We start from the raw sequence: 22,019 nt of genomic DNA, 5'->3' as shown, positions 1-22,019 counted from the left end.
TTTGCCCTCTGACAAATAAATGACCAGTCCATAATTTTAATGGCAGTTTTATTGTAGCTGTGAGAGATGGAATAACAACAGGAAAACCCCCAGAAACCCAGAAGACAAAAGTCAGAGATTGATGTGTATTACAATGAGTGAAATAAGTGTTTGATCCCCTATCAACCAGCCAGATGTCAGGCTACCTGGTATCTTCACTGTTAGTAACGAGCTGAGATTATGTAACCTTTTAAAAAGGATTTCTCTAAGTGCACCCTTAGAAAGTATTTATGAGGTAACAGATAATCCCAAATGGTGGGAAATTCTAAACGCTAAGGGATATCATATAGTTAAAGGTATGTATAGAGGAGAGTCCTTAAAGTCATTGCAGGAAATAATAGAGAATATAGGTAACCAATACTGGTTAAAAATTGGAGGAATATACAACAAAATTTCCAAAGTCCAAGAAACAGGAAATAGGAGTTTAGAAGAGCCAATAGAGGAACTATACAAACAAATGGAAAAAACGAAACAAGGAATGATAGGTAAAATCTATAAGAGAATGATTACAAATAAGAAACAGACAACCCAACTTATTCAAAAGATGTGGAGTAAGGAGGAACAAGTTAGCGAAGCAACGGTTGAAAGGATAATGAAAGGAACAGATGAGATTTAAGTAAGCAAATTCAGAGAACTGAAATTAAAATTCTTTCTAAAATGGTATAGAACTATGCCCGTGGCTGAGGATAATTGTTTGAACCCTTCCAATGGGTATGGGGGGAGGGGGAGGGAAAGGAAAAAATTGTACAGCAAATTTAAAAATTGTAAGAATATATGTATGTAAAAAATTGAATATTTTTTTTTAAAAAGAAAGTAATGCAAAACAGATTAATAAATTCCAGAATTTTAAAAACAACTAAAACAGCAACTTAACATGAATTTTACTATCTAACGAGATCACTGATCCATAAAATGAAAGCAATAATCAATGTACTGTACTATAAAAAAAGAAGACAGTACTTTAGATTAAAATTAAAATTATTATTTTTTCTTACCTGCACTGATGATAGACATTGTTTGGATGGGGCTTTTATGCATTGCCGCAGTCACACAATCAATCAAAAACAGAGAACAAGCCACAGTCACAAAAACGAAAAAGCCAAATAAAAACGCAATTACTTTTAGCAAAAACAAAAGCACCAAATAAAAGCTCCAAGTATCACCTCAGAACACTGCAATTGGAAATGGAAGGCTTTGATTACAATGGGGGGACGCAAATTAGCAGCGGAACAGTGAAAACAGAAGCTCAGGAGCACGTTCGGCTTCCAAAGCAAAGTTCGCAAACTGGAACACTGACTTCCAGGTTTGCAGCATTTGAGTTCAAAGTTGTTCAGGAACTAAGCTGTTTGAGAACTGAGGTACCACTGTATATAGACATGGTTGCCATACATCCAGAATTGTAAGCAGTGTCTGGGCGGAAATTGCTGAAATGTCCGGGAAAATCTGGACGTATGACAGCCCATGTCGCAAGCGTAGATTTCGGCAAACTTCACTTGAAATAGATACGCCCCCCCCCGCCCCTTCAAGCCCTCCTCATAAGACTTGGTTTCAGACCCTTGATGATCTTGACTCCTCTGCATCATCTTCATGAAGTTTTCCCTTAGCATGTAGCTAGCTGTAAACCTTAAATTTACTTTCCACAGTTGTTCCCATAAAGGAAAGTCAATGTTGTGTCCTACATCTCTGGCCCAGCTTCTCATTGATGATTTCATAATTGCATTCTTTGTGTCCCACTCAAGTAATATTTAGATAATATTTTAACCCTGGAGCCTAATAAATCCCTTTCAAACTGTGAGTTTTGTTCTGCAAATCCGTTTTTAAAAGTCTAACTTGAATGTTGCATTCAACTGATGGTAACTTGACCAGTCACCCTCCCACCTAGAGGAAGAAGTTCCCTTTATAGGGACCCCACATACAATGAAGCAATACCACACAGCCCTAAACCTAACCTCCCAATACGTCAACCTCAACGGGTAAACTATTGGTCTGCTGTGTCAAAGTTTTACTGGACGTTTGGACAATATTGGTGAGAGCACCTGTAATCTCAGGGTCACCACTTCCCCTGGAATAAGAATCACCTCCGTCCAAACCAGTAAGTATGTCTGTAATTATGACAATCTGACCAATGCCTAGACGACTTAAGCCCTATATCAGACTCCTCTCCATGGGTTTCCCCCCAAATATAGAGCATGGTCCAATCCCCTGGACATTCTCAGACATACAGAAGTCCTTCTCAAGGTCATGAAGGAATCTGAAGAGGTGATTCAAGCAACACAAAAGGAGATTTCTCCTAAAGAGCAGGAAGAACTTTCTGATAGTAAGAGCCAGCAGTGAAAAGGAACTCCCTCAGAAGGGGGTGGACTCTCCTTCATTGGAGGTATTTAAGAAGAAGTTGGATGGCCATCTGTCATGGATGCTTGGTTTTTTCTGCATTGGCGGGGGTTGGACTAGATTCCGAATCTACCATTCTATTATTCACCATGCTGTGAGTTCTTGAATTGACTTTTTTACGAGGGAAATTTTATCTACATTCCATGCGCTGATATGCTTTCAACCCTGTATGAATTATTTGGTGGGCCATGAGAGTGGCACTCTGACTGAAACTCTTCCCACATTCCAAACACTAAGAAGATTTCTCTCTGGTGTGAATTCTGTGATGGGAAGTGAGACTGCTGCTCTGACTGAAGCTCGTCCCACATTCCAAGCACTGATAGGGTTTCTCCCCTGTATGAATTCTTTGATGGGAAGTGAGATATGATCTGTGACTGAAGCGCTTCCCACATTCCAAGCACTGATAGGGTTTCTCCCCTGTATGTATTCTTTGATGCGAAGTGAGACTGCTGCTCCGACTGAAGCTCGTCCCACATTCCAAGCACTGATGGAGTTTCTCTCCAGTATGAATTCTTTGATGGGAAGTGAGATGCATTCTCTGACTGAAGCTCTTCCCACATTCCAAGCACTGATAGGGTTTCTCCCCTGTATGAATTCTTTGATGGGAAGTGAGATGGGTGCTGTGACTGAAGCTCTTCCCACATTCGAAGCACTGATATGGTTTCTTCCCTGTATGAATTCTTTGATGGGAAGTGAGACCCTCCCTCTGACTAAAGCTTTTTCCACATTCCAAACACTGAAAGGATTTCTCCCCTGAATGAATTCTTTCATGGGAAGTGAGATGGGTGCTCCTACTGAAGCTCTTCCCACATTCCAGGCACTGAAAAGGTTTCTCCCCTGTATGAATTCTTTGGTGCAAAGTGAGAGTGTTCTTTTGACTGAAGCTCTTTCCACATTCAAAGCACTGATAGGGTTTCTCCCCTGTATGAATTCTTTGATGGGAAACGAGATGGGTGCGCTGACTGAAGCTCTTTCCACATTTGAAGCACTGATAGGGTTTCTCCCCTGAATGAATTCTTTGGTGGGAAGTGAGATGTGATCTGTGACTAAAGCTCTTTCCACATTCTAAGCACTGATAGGATTTCTCCCCTGTATGAATTCTTTGATGCAAAGTCAGACTGTCCTTTCGACTGAAGCTCTTCCCACATTCCAAGCACTGATAGGGTTTCTCCCCTGAATGAATTCTTTGATGGGAAGTGAGATCCTGCCTCTGACTGAAGCTTTTTCCACATTCCAAGCACTGATATGGTTTCTCCCCTGAATGAATTCTTTGATGGGAAGTGAGATTCTGCCTGTGACTAAAGCTCTTTTCACATTCCAAGCACTGATATGGTTTCTCCCCTGTATGAATTCTTTGATGGGAAGTGAGATATGATCTGTGACTGAAGCGCTTCCCACATTCGAAGCACTGGTATGGTTTCTCCCCTGTATGAATTCTTTGATGGGAAGTGAGATCCTGCCTCTGACTGAAGCTTTTTCCACATTCCAAGCACTGATATGGTTTCTCCCCTGAATGAATTCTTTGATGGGAAGTGAGATTCTGCCTGTGACTAAAGCTCTTTTCACATTCCAAGCACTGATATGGTTTCTCCCCTGTATGAATTCTTTGATGGGAAGTGAGATATGATCTGTGACTGAAGCGCTTCCCACATTCTAAGCACTGATAGGATTTCTCCCCTGTATGTATTCTTTGATGCAAAGTGAGACTGTCCTTTTGACTGAATCTCTTTTCACATTCCAGGCACTGATAGGGTTTCTCCCCCGTATGAATTCTTTGATGGCGAGTGAGATGATCCTTTTGACTGAAGCTCTTTTCACATTCTCTGCAGTGATACAATTTCTCTCCTCTGTGTATTCTTTCATGTGAAGTGAGGCTATCCCTCCGAATGAAGCTCTTTCGTTGATGGGAGGTGGACTGGGAGCTCTGGCCGATGTTCTCTCCATACTCTGAATATTTATTTGATTTCTCTGATATGTGGATTCTGTTGAGGTCCCCCTTGTTCTTCCTTTCCCATTCATCACCAACTGCAATGAAGAGAAAAGATAATTATCGCCTCAGGAAGAAACCCACCACCTGAGCCCTCCCCCATCAATGCACTGCCATGTTAGGGTAAGTCATGCTAACTCTGCATTGCTGCCCCGGACCCCAACCCCACTCAGAGCGAAGGGGACGTGGTTCACATCCATCATTGAACAAAGTTAATGAATGCTTGGGATAAAGGAAGGACTGAAGTTAAATGTGAGGCCTTACAATAGTTTTCACTGCATTTGTTGGCTGGTATTAACTGACATATTGCTTGGCTTTTATCTGGGATAGATTTTATTTGGCTCAATCCTGGAATCCACCCCATATTCAAGGTCAGTCATCTCTTTGGTCAATCAAATGCAAACAGAGGCCAAAACAACAAACCTGACAGAAGTTACTTCAACTTCCCTAAAAACTCTCAAGCCCACATTTAAGAAGGCCTGGGTGGTTCAGACAAGCCTGGTCATTGTTTTAAAAGGCATGACTAGACAAAGAATATTCACAAACAGTTGATATCCCTCCATTCAGGGCTCACGGTGTGGATGTTAGAATCTCAGATGCTGTTGGTCTCCTTCCAAATAGTGGAGGTTCATCAAATAGAAAAGGGGTGTCCAACAGGTCGATCATTATCTACTGGCAGATCCCTGCAAGGTTTTGGTCAATCGCAGTCAATCGCTGGCCCCCTCCCGGATCCTCCCTCCATTGTTGGAGAATGGAGGACAGAGCTTACAAACCGAGGCCGGAGGCTGTTTTCCCCCCAGCACTCCTTTGGTGAGTTGCTAATAAAAGCTCAACAACTTTGACCTGAACCCCTCAAAAACAGGGGTAGATCACTCCCAGTTTTTAATTCTGTGAGTAGATCGCAGTCTCTTGGAAGTTGGCCACCCCGAAATAGAGGTATGTATGGAATTTCAAAATTGATGTTTAATGAGAGGGTCCATGATCCCACAATTCTCCTCCTTGACTTCCTTACGCAAAGCTCTCTTGTCAGGATCCAGCAACGTCCGTGCCTCCTCTGAAACAAGCAGGAACATCTTCACCTGCACACTCCCCACCAGCTGTTGCCTCAATCTAAATTTGGTCTAAATTTAAACTTTTTTCTAAATCTCTTACTTCACTTTGAATCTCCTCTCATTTTCATGAGGAGACCAACTCTGTATACTGTATTTTTAGCTCCATAGGGTGTACCGGACCATAGGGCGCACTTAGTCTTTAGGGGGGAAATAAAGGGGGGAAAATTATTCCCCCCCAGCCCCAAAGAGCAAAGAAACCAAGACAGTGAGCAGGATCCATCCCGCTGGCTGTCTTGGCTTCCTCTTTAGTCGCACGCAAAGTCTCCAGCCGGGAGAGGCTGCGGGCGGCTTTGGCAGAAGCCAAGACAGTGAGCGGGATGGATCCTGCTAACTCTCCTGGCTTCGTTTTTAGCTGCGGGGCTGGGGCGGGGGAAGCCTGAGCTTCCCCCGACCCCATCCCCCAGAAGAGGCAGCTATCCACAAGCCTTTTGAGCGCGGCGGGAGTTCCCACCGGGCTCCGAAGGCTTGCGGATAGCAGCCTGAAGCACAGGGTGTGCAGCGCCAACCCCCGCTGCGCACCGACCCCTATCGCCCTCCAGGCTTCAGCGAAAGCCTGCATTCGCTCCATAGGACGCACAAACATTTCCTCTTCATTTCTGGAGGGGAAAAAGTGCGTCCGATAGAGCGAAAAATAAGGATAGTTTAATTGGTAACGTAAGATGGAAAATGACTATTACTCACACTTAATCTAAGCACAACGGCCACAAGAGCTTTTGACTAGGAATTCGGCTATGCGAAGTTGAATGTTCTCTGTTCTCCGCTGTTTACCCTTTTTTGTTTCAATTTATACCAATTCATGAACTCAGTACTCATATACTGATCACCAACGAGGAACGACATGCTATTCCTGCAAATTTATTCTGCAAGTTTTGAGATATTCAAATGACATGAGAAGAATGAGTCTATACATTTGTATCATTTATTAGTACTATAATCCTTGCTTTTAAAAGCAATAAAAAGTTGTTCCAAAAAGAAAAGATAATGGGGCAACACACGGAGGCCCCACCTGCAGTCAATCCTGAAATTAGGATCAGGTAATTTAAGAATTTAGGATCAGCTTCTAGTGCTGCGCGATGGATCAGTGACTTGTTCTGTTGCTCTGTTCTCTCCTATCTCTCCTCCTCCAATTTAAACCAATTCATGAACTCAGAACTGATACACTGACCACTAACGATGAACCATATGTTATAGAAATTCCTGCAAATTACTTCTACTAGTTTTGAGAATCATATGAGAAGACTGAGAAGACTCAGTCTACATATTTGTATCCTATATTAGTCCTATATGATCCTTGTTTTTAAAAGAAAAGGAAAAGTTATTCCTAAAAGAAAAGTAAAAGGCAAAACACAGAGGCCCCATCTGCAGTCAATCCTGAAATTAGGATCAGGTAATTTAAAGAATCATGGCTTCTAGTGCTGCACGATGGATCAATGAGTTCTCTGACATTGGTAGGGCATTCAGAGCCCAGTACTGGCACCAATACATCACGGTGGCCGGGGAGCTGTGACGTATTCCTGGCTCAAATTGCCTGCAGATGTCAAAGGCGCTGGAAGGCAGGTGGAGGAGCCCAAAAAGGTGCTCACCTTCTCAAACTCCATCCGCCTGCCTGCCTCCCCCCACCCCCAAAATGAGCAAGCCCCGATGCCTCTCCAGCCCCATCCATCCATGTCCCCATCTCCCCTCCCCTGGGACTCACCAGATATCTTGGAGGTCCCTGGGAGGAAACGCTCAGAGGCTGTGAGGAGGGATGCAGGAGACAACCTGACCAGGTCAACTGTCCATCTTCCCCCTTCCATCCTCGCTAGCTTTACAGATTCAGTCTCTTTCATCCTTCCTGAGGAGTCGAGAAGCCACCACAAGCTGCAGGGTCCTGGGAGAGAGGAAGAAACATAGGGAGCCTCAGAGGCCCTGCAGGGGTTCTCCTGCCCTAGATATTCCCCTGTTCCTGGAGAAGCACAAATGGGGCAGCCCCTTCCCGACAGAAACCCCATTTGAAACATCTACAGTGATTCCAACTTAATCTGTTTGCACCTCACCCCACTTGTGACCTGAGAGTAGACCCCATTGAACTCAGTGGGGCTTATGAATAGAACTTGGTGCAAAAACCAGGCACCATCCTGTCCCCAAGCCTGAAAACTGCAGCCCCAGAGCATGGGCAGAATACAGCTGAATAGCTATTACATGTAGGTGCCCCCACGTCTCAGTGCAAGAGATGCCTTAGCAGTTGAGCTGGCTGGGCCCCAAACCTCTTTCAGCTCATCATTAGAGCTGCTGAGAGACCCTAGAACGGGGGTCGGCAACCTGCGGCTCCAGAGCCGCATGCGGCTCTTTAAAGCCTTTGCTGCGGCTCTGGGGCAGAGGCGCGAGGCGGGGGCGAGGGGAGGGCGCGACGGGAGGGCGCGAGGGAAGGAGGCGAGGGGCGGGGGCGAGGGGAGGGCGCGAGGGAAGGAGGCGAGGGGCGGGGGCGAGGGGAGGGCGCAAGGGGAGGGCGCAAGGGGAGGAGGCGGAGGAGTTAGTTGCCTGAAGCCACTGTTCAAAACTGGTCACTGTTTTGAAGGGGAGTGAAGAACACACACTCAAAAAAAGGTAACTTGTTAATTTAATGTTTATTATGTTTACTGATTTGTGCTTTGTGACTGTTTGAGGTGGGTTTTTTTCTTGGGAGGCTGGGCGGCGCGAAGAGAGGGAGGCTTGTGGTAGCGTCGGGGCTTGTCTCTAGCAAAGTAAGTCCTCGCTATTTGGTCACATGCGCAGCATTCTCCTTGTGGGGTTTAGGTGCCTTCGGAGCTCCAACACTTGCTTTGCCGGCTGCTTTCAAAAGCATCGGAATCAGCTGTGCTGTTGCTGGGTAACCGGATCGTCCCAGCAGCCATCTTATCTGCCCATGTGGTCTTCTGAGGCGGCCGCCATCTTACTATAGGAAATTCCACGTGGGAGTTAGTTGCCTGAAGCCCCTTTTTAGTTGCCTGAAGCCCCTTTTTAAACTTAAGCAGGGGGAAGTTTGGTGAATTGTTTTCCTTAACGTTATGCAACAGCTTATTGCTGGTCTTTAACGTCCCGCCTTTGTAAGCAGGCTGCATTGAAAGGGGGCATATACACTGGTCACTGTTTTGAAGGGGAGTGAAGAACACACACTCAAAAAAAGGTAACTTGTTAATTTAATGTTTATTTCTATGAGGAGGAGTAATTCTGAGGGGTCAAACAAAGAAATAATAAAAAGTGTCAAAAAAGGTATTTTTATAATGACGAATGCCTCATTATTATATATTATTTACATCAGGCACTGATTATGATTTATGGTACACTGGGGCCCTGATTAATTTTCTATGGCATTTTGGGGCATTGGTTATTGGGCATAGCAAGTTGCGGTCGCGTGGAATTTGTGCTTTGTGACCGTTTGAAGTGGGTTTTTTTTCTTGGGAGGCTGGGCGGCGAGAAGAGAGGGATTATTTTTATAATGACGAGGATGACATTGGGCCCTCATTATTAATTATTATTTACATCAGGCACTGATTATGATCTATGGTTCACTGGGGCCCTGGTTAATTTTCTTTGGCATTTTGTGGCATTGATTATGCAGTCGCGGTCGCGTGGAATTCCACGTGGAGTTAGTTGCCTGAAGCCCCTTTTTAGTTGCTTGAAGCCCCTTTTTAAACTTAAGCAGGGGAAAGTTTGGTGAAAGTTTGGTGAATTGCTGCCAAGGAGTGTGGTGGAGTCTCCTTCTTTGGAGGTCTTTAAGCAGAGGCTTGACAACCATATGTCAGGAGTGCTCTGATGGTGTTTCCTGCTTGGCAGGGGGTTGGACTCGATGGCCCTTGTGGTCTCTTCCACATATGTATGTGAGCAGGTCTTCTCCAACATGAACTATATTAAAAACAAACACCGATCACGCCTCACAGATGACAGCTTGCAAGCCTGTGTGAAAATGAAGGTGACGTCTTACAGCCCTGATGTGCAGACACTGAGCACTGAGGTTCAGGAGCAAAAGTCCCATTAACCTGGTTACCTGGTTGTAAATTAAATATTTTAATTAGCTATTAATTTGTCCTTTTTTCTTGAGATTGACAGCTGACTGCACGATCCTGTATATATAGCATTAAGGCCAGAAACAATATATGCAGTGTTATATTTGTTTTAAATGTTGCAATGTTTTTGCAACATTTGTTGTTGTTTTTTCGGAAACGGGTCCAAGTGGCTCTTTTTGTCTTAAAGGTTGCAGACCCCTGCCCTAGAAGGTTGGGAATAGGATCTGGCTCCTGCTGTTTCTTAGCCACCTCCTCATTTTCCTTATTCACGCAAAATGGAGTGATTTTTGGTTGTGCTTTCTTTAGAGAAGCTCTCTTTGGAGCAGGGCCCGTGGCACTCGGGGAGAGACCAGAAATTTTGTAACCACTCCAGGTCAACACCATCTTTTCCCTTAATTCCATATCATGTTTCCTTATACCATTTGTAGCAATTAAAGCTTTTCTAATTTTAGTCTGCAGCAACTTCTGTGTCATTCACTTAGTGTTCTGCAGAATGCGGAGGCTAGACTGGTGACTGGGAGTGGCTGCTGGAACCATGTAAGACCGCTCCTAAAGGAACTACTTTCAAAGTGTTGGTGCTGGCCTTTAAAGCCCTAAACGGCCTCTGCCCAGGATACCTGAAGGAGCATCTCCACCCCCATCCTTCAGCCTGGACCCTGAGGTCCAGCAATGAGGGCCTTCTGGCGGTTCCCTCAGTGCAAGAAGAGAAGTTACAGGGAAGCAGGCTGAGGGCCTTCTTGGTAGTGGCGCCCTCCCTGTGGAACACGCTCCCATCAGATGTCAAGGAAATAAAGAACCACACAACTTTTAGGAGACATCTGAAGGCAGCCCTGTATTGGGAAGTTTTTAATGTTTGATGTTTCATTATGTTTTTATATGTGCTGGAAGCAGCCCTGAGTGTCTGGGGAAACCCAGTCAAATGGGTGGCAGATAAATATTATTATTATCATCATCATTCACACAGGATGCTGATGACATGGCAGCTTCACCCCAGTGCCTTGCCAGGGCAGGAGGGGCATGGTCTTCCTAAAAATATTGAGCTGAGCAAGGCTGGATGCAGCTCCTGCTCCCAAGAGTGGCGCATGCCAGTCTGTGCACTTGCTCAGCTGGGAGGGGGCAGATGTTTAGCTGCTGATCCATCACAAGGTTGGAAACCAGATCTCACCCGGCCCTAGGGACTCCTCCCAAGAATCCTGGGAGCCAGAATTGGTTCAGGACGCTGAGAGTTGCAAGGAGACAGCTTCAGCCCTGCTGCCCAAAGACTGCAATTCCCAGGGTGGTCACCAATCCGCCCTTCTTGCCAGGGAACTCTGGGAATTGTAGTTGGGTAGATGGTGGGAGAGGGTCTCCCCTCCAGTCTCCACACTTGGGGGGGGCTGTATCTCCCCACTCCACAGGGCTTCTCCTTCCTCGGATGCTTCTCTGTGTTATGAGATGCTTCGGAACGACGTTTTTGGGCCACGGCATGGCCAGGCAGGCGTGGATCCAAGTTTTATGTGGTGTAGGCTGTGCCCCTGGACATGATGTGTGATTTGATGGTGAGTTTCTTGCTGCTGTTGTGGAGCTGAAGCAAATTCTTGGCTCCCTTTGGGCTTAGCAATATTTCCTACAGCATTCTTGTTGAAGGGCATTGGAGAGTTAGGTGAGGGACACTTTTCTGTTTTTCCATCAAGCCCCCAGACAAGAATGCTACAGCATCAGCCCCAAACACTCAGTCTCATAACAAAAAATACTCAACAGGGTTAGGGCTGAGGGTAGGGGAAGTACAATCATGATCTTTCCAGTCCTCTAGAAGCTGACCCTTTTGGTCATTTTGGTCATGGAGCCAAATATCTTTTCCCAAGTTTAAAGAGTCTAAACTCTGCATCCAAGAGTATTAAAAGAACTCCAGGTCATAGAATCAGAATCATAGAGTTGGAAGAGACCTGGCAGATGTGAAAACAAACTGGCCCAAAACAAGATGAATTTTAACAGGGAGAAATGTAAAGTATTGCACTTGGGCAAAAAAAAATGAGAGGCACAAATACAAGATGGGTGACACCTGGCTTGAGAGCAGTACATGTGAAAAGGATCTAGGAGTCTTGGTTGACCACAAACTTGACATGAGCCAACAGTGTGATGCGGCAGCTAAAAAAGCCAATGCAATTCTGGGCTGCATCAATAGGAGTATAGCATCTAGATCAAGGAAAGTAATAGTGCCACTGTATTCTGCTCTGGTCAGACCTCACCTGGAGTACTGTGTCCAGTTCTGGGCACCACAGTTCAAGAAGGACACTGACAAACTGGAAAGTGTCCAGAGGAGGGCAACCAAAATGGTCAAAGGCCTGGAAACGATGCCTTATGAGGAACGGCTAAGGGAGCTGGGCATGTTTAGCCTGGAGAAGAGGAGGTTAAGGGGTGATATGATAGCCATGTTCAAATATATAAAAGGATGTCACATAGAGGGAGAAAGGATGTTTTCTGCTGCTCCAGAGAAGCGGACACGGAGCAATGGTTCCAAACTACAAGAAAAAAGATTCCACCTAAACATTAGGAAGAACTTCCTGACAGTAAGAGCTGTTCGACAGTAGAATTTGCTGCCAAGGAGTGTGGTGGAGTCTCCTACTTTGGAGGTCTTTAAGGAGAGGCTTGACAACCATATGTCAGGAGTGCTCTGATGGTGTTTCCTGCTTGGCAGGGGGTTGGACTCGATGGCTCTTGTGGTCTCTTCCAACTCTATGATCCTATGATCCTATGATTCTATGATTTCATGACAATGGGTATAATTTAAAATTTAAAAATTGTATGAGAAGATTTAAAAATTGTAAGAACATAATATATGTATGTAAGAAATCCTAAACTCGAATAAAATAAAATAAATTTTAAAAAAAGAAAGTAATGCAAAACAGATTAATCAATTCCAGACTTTTAAAAACAACTAAAACAGCAATTTAACATGAATTTTACTATCTAACGAGATCATTGATCCATAAAATGAAAGCAATAATCAATGTACTGTAATATAAAAGAAAGAAGGCAGTACTTTAGAATAAAATTAAAATTATTATTTTTTCTTACCTGCACTGATTGATAGACACTGTTTGGATGGGGGGCTTTTATACATTGCCGCAGTCACACAATCAATCAAAAACAGAGAACAAGCCACAGTCACAAAAACGAAAAAGCCAAATAAAAACGCAATTTCTTTTAGCAAAAAAAAAAAAAGAGCACCATATATAAGCTCCAAATATCACCTCAGAACACTGCAATTGGAAATGGAAGGCTTTGATTACAATGGGGGGGGGGCGCAAATTAGCAGCGCAACAGTGAAAACAGAAGCTCAGGAGCACGTTCGGCTTCCGAAGCAAAGTTCGCAAACTGGAACACTGACTTCCAGGTTTGCAGCATTCGAGTTCAAAGTTGTTCAGGAACTAAGCTGTTTGAGAACCGAGGTACCACTGTATATAGACATGGTTGCCATACATCCAGAATTGTAAACAGCGTCTGGGCGGAAATTGCTGAAATGTCCGGGAAAATCTCGACATATGGCAGCCCATGTCGCAAGCGTAGATTTCGGCAAACTTCATTTGAAATGGATACCTTCATGAAGTTTTCCCTTAGCATATATACAAGCTTTCAAACTGTGAGTTTTGTTCTGCAATTCCATTTTTTAAAATCTAACTTAAATGTTGCATTCAACTGATGGTAACTTGACCAGTCTCCCTCCCACCTAGAGGAAGAAATTCCCTTTATAGGGACCCCACATACAATTAAGCAATACCACAGGCCCTAAACCTAAACTCCCAATACATCAACCTCAGCGGGTAAACATTCGGTCTGCTGTGTCAAAGTTTTACTGGACGTTTGGACAATATTGGCAAGAGCACCTGTAATCTCACAGTTACCACCTCCCCTGGAAGAATCACTTCTGTCCAAACCAGTAAGTATGTCTGTAATTATGACAATCTGACCAATGCCCAGATGACTTAAGCCCTATATCGGACTCCTCTCCATGGATTCCCCCCTGAATATAGAGCATGGTCCAATCCCCTGGACATTCTCAGACTTACAGAAGTCCTTCTCAAGGTCTTCAAGGAATCTAAAGAGGTGATTCAAGCAACACAAAAGGAGATTTCTCCTAAAGATCATTCCAAACACTAAGAGGTTTTCTCTCTTGTATGAATTATTTCATGGGAAGCAAGACTCTGGCTCTGACTGAAGCTCTTCCCACATTCCAAGCACTGATAGGGTTTCTCCCCTGTATGAACTTTTTGATGCAAAGTGAGCTTGGTCTTTTGACTGAAGCTCTTTCCACTTTCCAAGCACTGATAGGGTTTCTCCTCTGTATGAACTTTTTGATGCAAAGTGAGGCTGTCCTTTCGACTGAAGCTATTCCCACATTCCAAGCACTGATAGGGTTTCTCCCCTGTATGGATTCTTTGATGGGAAGTGAGACTTTGGCTGTGACTGAAGCTCTTTCCACATTGCAAGCACTGGAAGGGTTTCTGCCCCGTATGGATTCTTTGATGGGAAGTGAGCCTGTGGCTGTGACTGAAGCTCATTCCGCAATCCAAGCACTGATAGGGTTTCTTCTCTGTATGGATTCTTTTATGGATTATGAGATGGGGGCTTTGACTGAAACTCTTCCCACATTCAAAGCACTGATAGGGTTTCTCTCCTGTATGTATTCTTTGATGCAAAGTGAGGCTGTCCTTTCGACTGAAGCTCTTCCCACATTCCAGGCACTGATAGGGTTTCTCCCCTGTATGAATTCTTTGATGGGTAGTGAGCTTATCGCTGTTACGGAAGCTCTTCCCACATTCGAAGCACTGATATGGTTTCTTCCCTGTATGAATTCTTTGATGGGAAGTGACACCCTGCGTCTGACTGAAGCTTTTTCCACATTCCAAGCACTGAAAGGATTTCTCCCCTGAATGAATTCTTTGATGGGAAGTGAGACTCTGCCTGTGACTGAAGCTCTTCCCACATTCCAGGCACTGAAAGGGTTTCTCCCCTGTATGAATTCTTTGATGGGAAGTGAGAGTATGCCTGTGACTGAAGCTCTTTTCACACTCCTGGCACTGATAGGGTTTCTCCCCTGTATGAATTCTTTGATGGCAAGTGAGTTGTGCGCTTTGATTAAAGCTCTTTCCACATTCTAAGCACTGATAGGGTTTCTCCTCTGTATGAATTCTTTGATGGCAAGTGAGATGTATGCTTTTATTAAAGCTCTTTCCACATTCTAAGCACTGATAGGGTTTCTCCCCTGAATGAATTCTTTGATGGGTAGTGAGATCCCCATTCTGACGAAACCTCTTTCCACATTCAAAGCACTGATAGGGTTTCTCCCCCGTATGAATTCTTTGATGGCGAGTGAGATTATCCTTTCGACTGAAGCTCTTTCCACATTCTCTGCAGTGATACAATTTCTCTCCTCTGTGAATTCTTTCATGTGAAGTGAGGCTATCCCTCCGAATGAAGCTCTTTCGTTGATGGGAGGTGGACTGGGAGCTCTGGCCGATGTTCTCTCCATACTCTGATATGTGGATTCTGTTGTGGTCCCCCTTGTTCTTCCCTTCCCATTCATCACCATCTTTAATGAAGAGAGAAGATAATTATCGCCTCAGGAAGAAATGGAGCTCCAGATTATTGAACAGAGTTTCCTGCCCCCCCCCCCACTCACTAAGAGACTTGAGAGTGCTCCGTTTCAGCCTCAAGAGGACAGCCTTGAAGTCTAACTTAACGGCATTGTAGATGTGTGGCATCTTCAATCCCCCAACATTTGAGCACGCCTGAGGGGTGCCTGACTCTCTTGAAACCAATGGGCCACGCTGCCAGCATACTGTGACCGGGGCACAGATGACACAGAACCATCAAACCCACCACCTGACCCCTCCCCCAGCAATGCACTGCCATGTTAGGGTAAGTCGTGCTAACTCTGCATTGCTGCCCCGGACCCCAACCCCACTCAGAGCAAAGGGGACGTGATTCACATCCATTATTGAACAAAGTTAATGAATGCTTGTGATAAGGGAAGGACTGAAGTTAGATGTTTACATTGCCTTTGTTGGCTGATATTAACTGACATATTGCTTGGCTTTTATTTGGGATAGATTTGATTTGGCTCAATCCTGGAATCCACCCCATATTCAAGGTCAGTCATCTCTTTGGTCAATCAAATGCAAACAGAAGCCAAAACAACAAACCTGACAGAACTTACTTCAACTTCCCTAAAAACTCTCAAGCCCACATTTAAGAAGGCCTGGGTGGTTCAGACAAGCCTGGTCATTGTTTTAAAAGGCATGACAAGACGAAGAATATTCACAGAGAAAACAGTTGATATCCCTCCATTCAGGGCTCATGGTGTGGATGTTAGAATCCCAGATGCTGTTGGTCTCCTTCCAAATAGTGGAGGTTCATCAAATAGAGCAGGGGTGTCCAACAGGTCGATCACAATCTACTGGCAGATCCTTGCGAGGTTTTGGTCAATCGCTGGCCCCCTCCCGGATCCTCCCTCCATTGTTGGTGAATGGAAGACAGGGCTTACAAACCGAGGCTGGGGGCTGTCCCCTCCACCCAGCGCTCCTTTGGTGAGTTGCTAATAAAAGCTCAACAACTTTGACCTGAACCCCTCAAAAACAGGGGTATATCACTCGCGAGTAAATTGCAGTCTCTTGGAAGTTGGCCACCCCGAAATAGAGGTATGTATGGAATTTGAAAATTGATGTTTAATGAGAGGGTCCATGGTCCCACAATTCTCCTCCTTGACTTCCTTACGCAAAGCTCTCTTGTCGGGATCCAGCAACATCCGTGCCTCCTCTGAAACAAGCAGGAACATCTTCACCTGCACACTCCCCATCACCTGTTGCCTCAATCTAAATTTGGTCTAAATTTAAACTTTTTTCTAAATATCTTTCTTCGCTTTGAATCTCCTCTCATTTTCATGAGGAGACCAACTCTGTATACCGTATTTTTAGCTCCATAGGGTGCACCGGACCATAGGGCACACCGAGTCTTTAGGGGGGAAATAAAGAAAAAAAAATATCCCCCCCAGCCCCAAAGAGCAAAGAAGCCAAAACAGTGAGTGGGATCCATCCTGCTGGCTGTCTTGGCTTCCTCTTTAGTTGCACGCACTCTCCAGCTGGGAGAGGCTGCAGGCAGCTTTGGCAGAAGCCAAGACAGCGAGCGGGATGGATCCCGCTAGCTCTCTTGGCTTTGTTTTTAGCCTCCGTCCCCAGAACAGGCAGCTATCCACAAGCCTTTTGAGCACGGCAGGAGTTCCCGCCAGGCTCCGAAGGCTTGCAGATAGCAGCCTGAAGCCTGAAGCATGGGTGTGCAGCGCCAACCCCCGCTGCGCACCGACTCCTATCGCCCTCCAGGCTTCAGCGAAAGCCTGCATTCGCTCCATAGGACGCACAAACATTTCCTCTTGATTTCTGGAGGGGAAAAAGTGCGTCCGATAGAGCGAAAAATAAGGATAGTTTAATTGGTAACGTAAGATGGAAAATGACTATTACTCACACTTAATCTAAGCACAACGGCCACAAGAGCTTTTGACTAGGAATTCGGCTATGCGAAGTTGAATGTTCTCTGTTCTCCGCTGTTTACCCTTTTTTGTTTCAATTTATACCAATTCATGAACTCAGAACTCATATACTGATCACCAACGAGGAACGACATGTTATTCCTGCAAATTTATTCTGCAAGTTTTGAGATATTCAAATGACATGAGAAGAATGAGTCTATACATTTGTATCATTTATTAGTCCTATAATCCTTGCTTTTAAAAGCAATAAAAAGTTGTTCCAAAAAGAAAAGATAATGGGGCAACACACGGAGGCCCCACCTGCAGTCAATCCTGAAATTAGGATCAGGTAATTTAAGAATTTAGGATCAGCTTCTAGTGCTGCGCGATGGATCAGTGACTTGTTCTGTTGCTCTGTTCTCTCCTATCTCTCCTCCTCCAATTTAAACCAATTCATGAACTCAGAACTGATACACTGACCACTAATGATGAACCATATGTTATAGAAATTCCTGCAAATTACTTCTACTAGTTTTGAGAATCATATGAGAAGACTGAGAAGACTCAGTCTACATATTTGTATCCTATATTAGTCCTATATGATCCTTGTTTTTAAAAGAAAAGGAAAAGTTATTCCTAAAAGAAAAGTAAAAGGCAAAACACAGAGGCCCCATCTGCAGTCAATCCTGAAATTAGGATCAGGTAATTTAAAGAATCATGGCTTCTAGTGCTGCACGATGGATCAATGAGTTCTCTGACATTGGTAGGGCATTCAGAGCCCAGTACTGGCACCAATACATCACGGTGGCCGGGGAGCTGTGACGTATTCCTGGCTCAAATTGCCTGCAGATGTCAAAGGCGCAGGAAGGCAGGTGGAGGAGCCCAAAAAGGTGCCCACCTTCTCAAACTCCATCCGCCTGCCTGCCTCATCCCACCCCCAAAATGAGCAAGCCCCAGTACCTCTCCAGCCCCATCCATCCATGTCCCCATCTCCCCTCCCCTGGGACTCACCAGATATCTCAGAGGTCCCTGGGAGGGAACGCTCAGAGGCTGTGAGGAGGGATGCAGGAGACAACCTGACCAGGTCAACTGTCCATCTTCCCCCTTCCATCCTCGCTAGGTTTACAGATTCCTTCCCCACAACAAACACTCTGTGAGGTCAGTGGGGCTGAGAGACTTCAGAGATGTGTGACTAGCCCAAGGTCACCCAGCAGCTGCATGTGGAGGAGCAGGGAAGCGAACCCGGTTCACCAGATTAGGTGAATACCACTCTTAACCAGAACACCACACTGGCTCTTAGTTAAGGTAAAACTTTGGCTCATGCTAAAGAAGAGCATTATGAGAGCCAAACGCTGTAGAATTCTTGGAATGTGTATCTGCTTCTTTAATTGCAGACTTTCTTTTATGCCTTTCTGCCGGGGAAGCTAAACCAGTACCTGACCACTTAGTCGCCTACCAGAGCCTGATGGATTTCTGTCTGTGCCACAGTAAAGTGCCACAGTGTGGGGCAGCCCGGTAAATACCTCTCCATCTCCCCTCCCCTGGGACTCACCAGATCTCTTGGAGGTCCCTGGGAGGGAACGCTCAGAGGCTGTGAGGAGGGATGCAGGAGACAACCTGACCAGGTCAACTGTCCATCTTCCCCCTTCCATCCTCGCTAGGTTTACAGATTCAGTCTCTTTCATCCTTCCTCAGGAGTCAAGAAGCCACCATAAGCTGCAGGGTCCTGGGAGAGAGGAAGAAACAAAGGGAGCCTCAGATGCCCTGCAGGGATTCTCCTGCCCTAGATATTCCCCTGCTCCTGGAGAAGCACAAATGGGGCAGCCCCTTCCCAACAGAAACCCCATTGAAACATCTACAGTGATTCCCATTTAATCTGTTGGCACCTCAACCCACTTCGTAAGGCTGTCATGGTCTGCACACTAGTGACCTGAGAGTGGACCCCATTGAACTCAGAGGGGCTTATGGATAGAACTTGGTGCAAAAACCAGGCACCATCCTGTCCCCAAGCCTGAAAACTGCAGCCCCAGAGCATGGGCAGAATACAGCCGAGTAGCTATTACATGTAGGTGCCCCCACGTCTCAGTGCAAGAGATGACTTAGCAGTTGAGCTGGCTGGGCCCCAAACTTCTTTCTGCTCATCATTAGAGCTCCTGAGAGACCCTAGAAGGTTGGGAATAGGATCTGGCTCCTGCTGTTTCTTAACCACCTCCTCATTTTCCTTATTCCCGCAAAAAGGAGTGATTTTTGGTTGTGCTTTCTTTAGAGAAGCTCTCTTTGGAGCAGGGCCCGTGGCACTCTGAGAGAGACCAGAAATTTTGTAACCACTCCAGGTCAACACCATCTTTCCCCTTAATTCCGTATCATGTTTCCTTATACCATTTGTAGCAATTAAAGCTTTTCTAACTTTAGTCTGCAGCAACTTCTGTGTCATTCACTTAGTGTTCTGCAGAGTGCGGAGGCTAGACTGGGGACTGGGAGTGGCTGCTGGAACCATGTAAGACCGCTCCTAAAGGAACTACTTTCAAAGTGTTGGTGCTGGCCTTTAAAGCACTAAACGGCCTCTGCCCAGGATACCCGAAGGAGCATCTCCACCCCCATCGTTCTGCTGGACACTGAGGTCCAGCACTGAGGGCCTTCTGGCGGTTCCCTCAGTGCAAGAAGAGAAGTTACAGGGAAGCAGGCTGAGGGCCTTCTTGGTAGTGGCGCCCTCCCTGTGGAACACGCTCCCATCAGATGTCAAGGAAATAAAGAACCACACAACTTTTAGGAGACATCTGAAGGCAGCCCTGTATTGGGAAGTTTTTAATGTTTGATGTTTCATTATGTTTTTATATGTGCTGGAAGCAGCCCTGAGTGTCTGGGGAAACCCAGTCAAATGGGTGGCAGATAAATATTATTATTATTCACACAGGATGCTGATGACATGGCAGCTTCACCCCAGTACCTTGCCAGGGCAGGAGGGGCTTGGTCTTCCTAAAAACATTGAGCTGAGCAAGGCTGGATGCAGCTCCTGCTCCCAAGAGTGGCACATGCCAGTCTGTGCACTGGCTCAGCTGGGAGGGGGCAGATGTTTAGCTGCTGATCCATCACAAGGTTGGAAACCAGATCTCACCCGGCCCTAGGGACTCCCCCCAAGAATCCTGGGAACCAGAATTGGTTCAGGACCCTGAGAGTTGCAAGGAGACAGCTTCAGCCCTGCTGCCCAAAGACTGCAATTCCCAGAGTGGTCACCAATCCGCCCTTCTTGCCAGGGAACTCTGGGAATTGTATTTGGGTAGATGGTGGGAGAGGGTCTCCCCTCCAGTCTCCACACTTGGGTTTCTCCTTCCACGGATTCCTTCGTTGCTTCTCTATGTTATGAAATGCGACTTTCCCCTCAGTCTGAAGGGGCCTTATTTGCATGCCCTCTTTTTGTTGCCCCAAAGAAGAGAGTTGCAGACCTGCTGGACACTCAGCCCCTCCCTGGCTTGGCAGAGAGGAACTGGGGGCAGGACCCTCTGCTCCCTGACTTGGGGGTCTCCCCCCCCATGCATGAGCTGAACGGGGGGCCCCTTGCCTCCTCCCTTGCAGCCCTGGGACCCCCTTTTCGCCGCTGCACCCCAAGGGGGAAGAGAGAAGAGACTCACCGGATTCCAGGAGGGGCACCGAGGAAGTTTTTGCAAAGCAGAGAGAACAAAGCAGCCTCCTCTTTGCTCGCAGGAAGGGACTGGGCAGGGAGGGGCTTCTGCTGGGGAGGACCTTGCCCTCCCCCGCCCTCCCCTTCCTGTCCTCTCTAGGAATCCAGCTCTGCTCCTTTTAACCCTTGGCAAGCCGAGGGCACCCAGACCGCCCCTCCCTCTCCCTGCCTGCTTCTGCGCTCTAGGGGCTGCCCTCCCTTCTCCATCTGGGCCGAGGACTCTGCATCAAGGGCCCGCCCCCCCATCTTATGCAGACTGACGACAAGGGAGGTGGGGGTTCCCCGTTACCATTCTGCCGTGTGCATCTGGATCCCAACTTTGAAATGACTAAAAACCTGAATGTTAAAGCGCCTTTCCTGGAAGCGCCTTCCCTGGGACCCACCGGCAGGGTACATCCTGGAAGTCTCCCCCCCCTCCACACACACACACGTTTCTCTTTCCCTGGGGGGCCAAGAGATGCTCCCCTGCCCTGCACCCCCAGGAGCCACTTTGCGGAAACTGAAGTGTGATGCCCACCAAAGGGAAGGCGAAGGTGAAGGACCCCTGGACCTTTGTCCGCAGACAGCTCCCCCCTTTCTTCCCCCACACCAAACATAACCACAGTTTTGAAAATCCTCCATACTCTGGGGATGTGCAGATTTCGCAGCTTTCTGTAAACCAGAGGCAGGGAAGAAGTGGCCAAAGAACAACCTTGCAGGAAAGGGGCCTTGTGGGCTGAGGTGCAGGATCCCTGAGGATCCAGTACAGGAAGAACTGAACAGGGAAGAACTGCGCACCCCATCATAGAGGGGGTGGCACCCCCGCCTGAATCGCAGAAATAGACTCCCAGAGGAGCGAGCAAGGGAGGCGGATGGGCAGAGAGGACAAAGAGATGAAGATGCAGTGATGGGGAAGGGAGGGGCCCTCAAAAGAGCACTTACTCGCCCCGGATCTATGCAATCCAGCTGCAAAGTGGGAACCCAACACCTGCAGGGCTTGCCTGGCAGGATGAAGCCCCTCCCGCGCAGGAGATTACCCTCCCCCCACGCACAATAACACTGGGATATTCAAAAGGTAAAGGACCCCAGTCAAAGGCGACTGTGGGGTTGGGGCGCTCGTCTCTGCTGTCAGGCCGAGGGGGCTGGCGTTTGTCCCCAAACAGCTTTTCTGGGTCACGTGGCCCGCAGGACTAAACCGCTTCTGGTGCAACAGGGTACATTGGTGAAAACCAGAGTGCACAGAAATGCCACAACTACTTGTACTGGTATGTTTTTGAACTGCTAGGTTGGCAGAAGCTGGGAC

General features: G+C 46.5%; 3 protein-coding genes across 3 annotated transcripts in view; all 3 read right to left on the bottom strand.

Moving 5' to 3' along the window:
* Positions 1-22,019, bottom strand: part of LOC308469484 (uncharacterized protein) — a 74,835-nt gene that overhangs the window by 41,289 nt on the left and 11,527 nt on the right. Inside the window, exon 2 of the mRNA XM_080992004.1 lies at positions 1,035-2,564. Within this exon, the coding sequence (XP_080848130.1) occupies positions 1,035-1,077 (43 nt within the window). The 5' untranslated portion in view covers positions 1,078-2,564. The remainder of the gene's footprint in view (positions 1-1,034; positions 2,565-22,019) is intronic.
* Positions 32-20,875, bottom strand: LOC308469481 (uncharacterized protein). The gene is made up of 4 exons (XM_080991997.1): positions 20,688-20,875; positions 18,611-18,784; positions 7,226-7,399; positions 32-4,455 (listed from the first exon to the last, which is right to left on the bottom strand). The coding sequence occupies exons 2-4, from the start codon at positions 18,741-18,743 to the stop codon at positions 2,663-2,665; spliced, it is 2,100 nt and encodes a 699-aa protein (XP_080848123.1). The 5' UTR covers positions 18,744-18,784; positions 20,688-20,875; the 3' UTR covers positions 32-2,662.
* On the bottom strand, positions 13,233-18,387 carry LOC308469733 (uncharacterized protein). The gene is made up of 2 exons (XM_080992614.1): positions 18,070-18,387; positions 13,233-15,126 (listed from the first exon to the last, which is right to left on the bottom strand). Exons 1-2 carry the CDS (start codon positions 18,167-18,169, stop codon positions 13,691-13,693), a joined length of 1,536 nt encoding a protein of 511 aa, XP_080848740.1. The 5' UTR covers positions 18,170-18,387; the 3' UTR covers positions 13,233-13,690.

This window comes from Podarcis pityusensis, assembly GCF_964106645.2.
Source record: "Podarcis pityusensis genome assembly, chromosome: 2".
Lineage (NCBI taxonomy): Eukaryota > Metazoa > Chordata > Lepidosauria > Squamata > Lacertidae > Podarcis > Podarcis pityusensis.
This window is presented reverse-complemented; position numbering and strand designations above follow the sequence as displayed.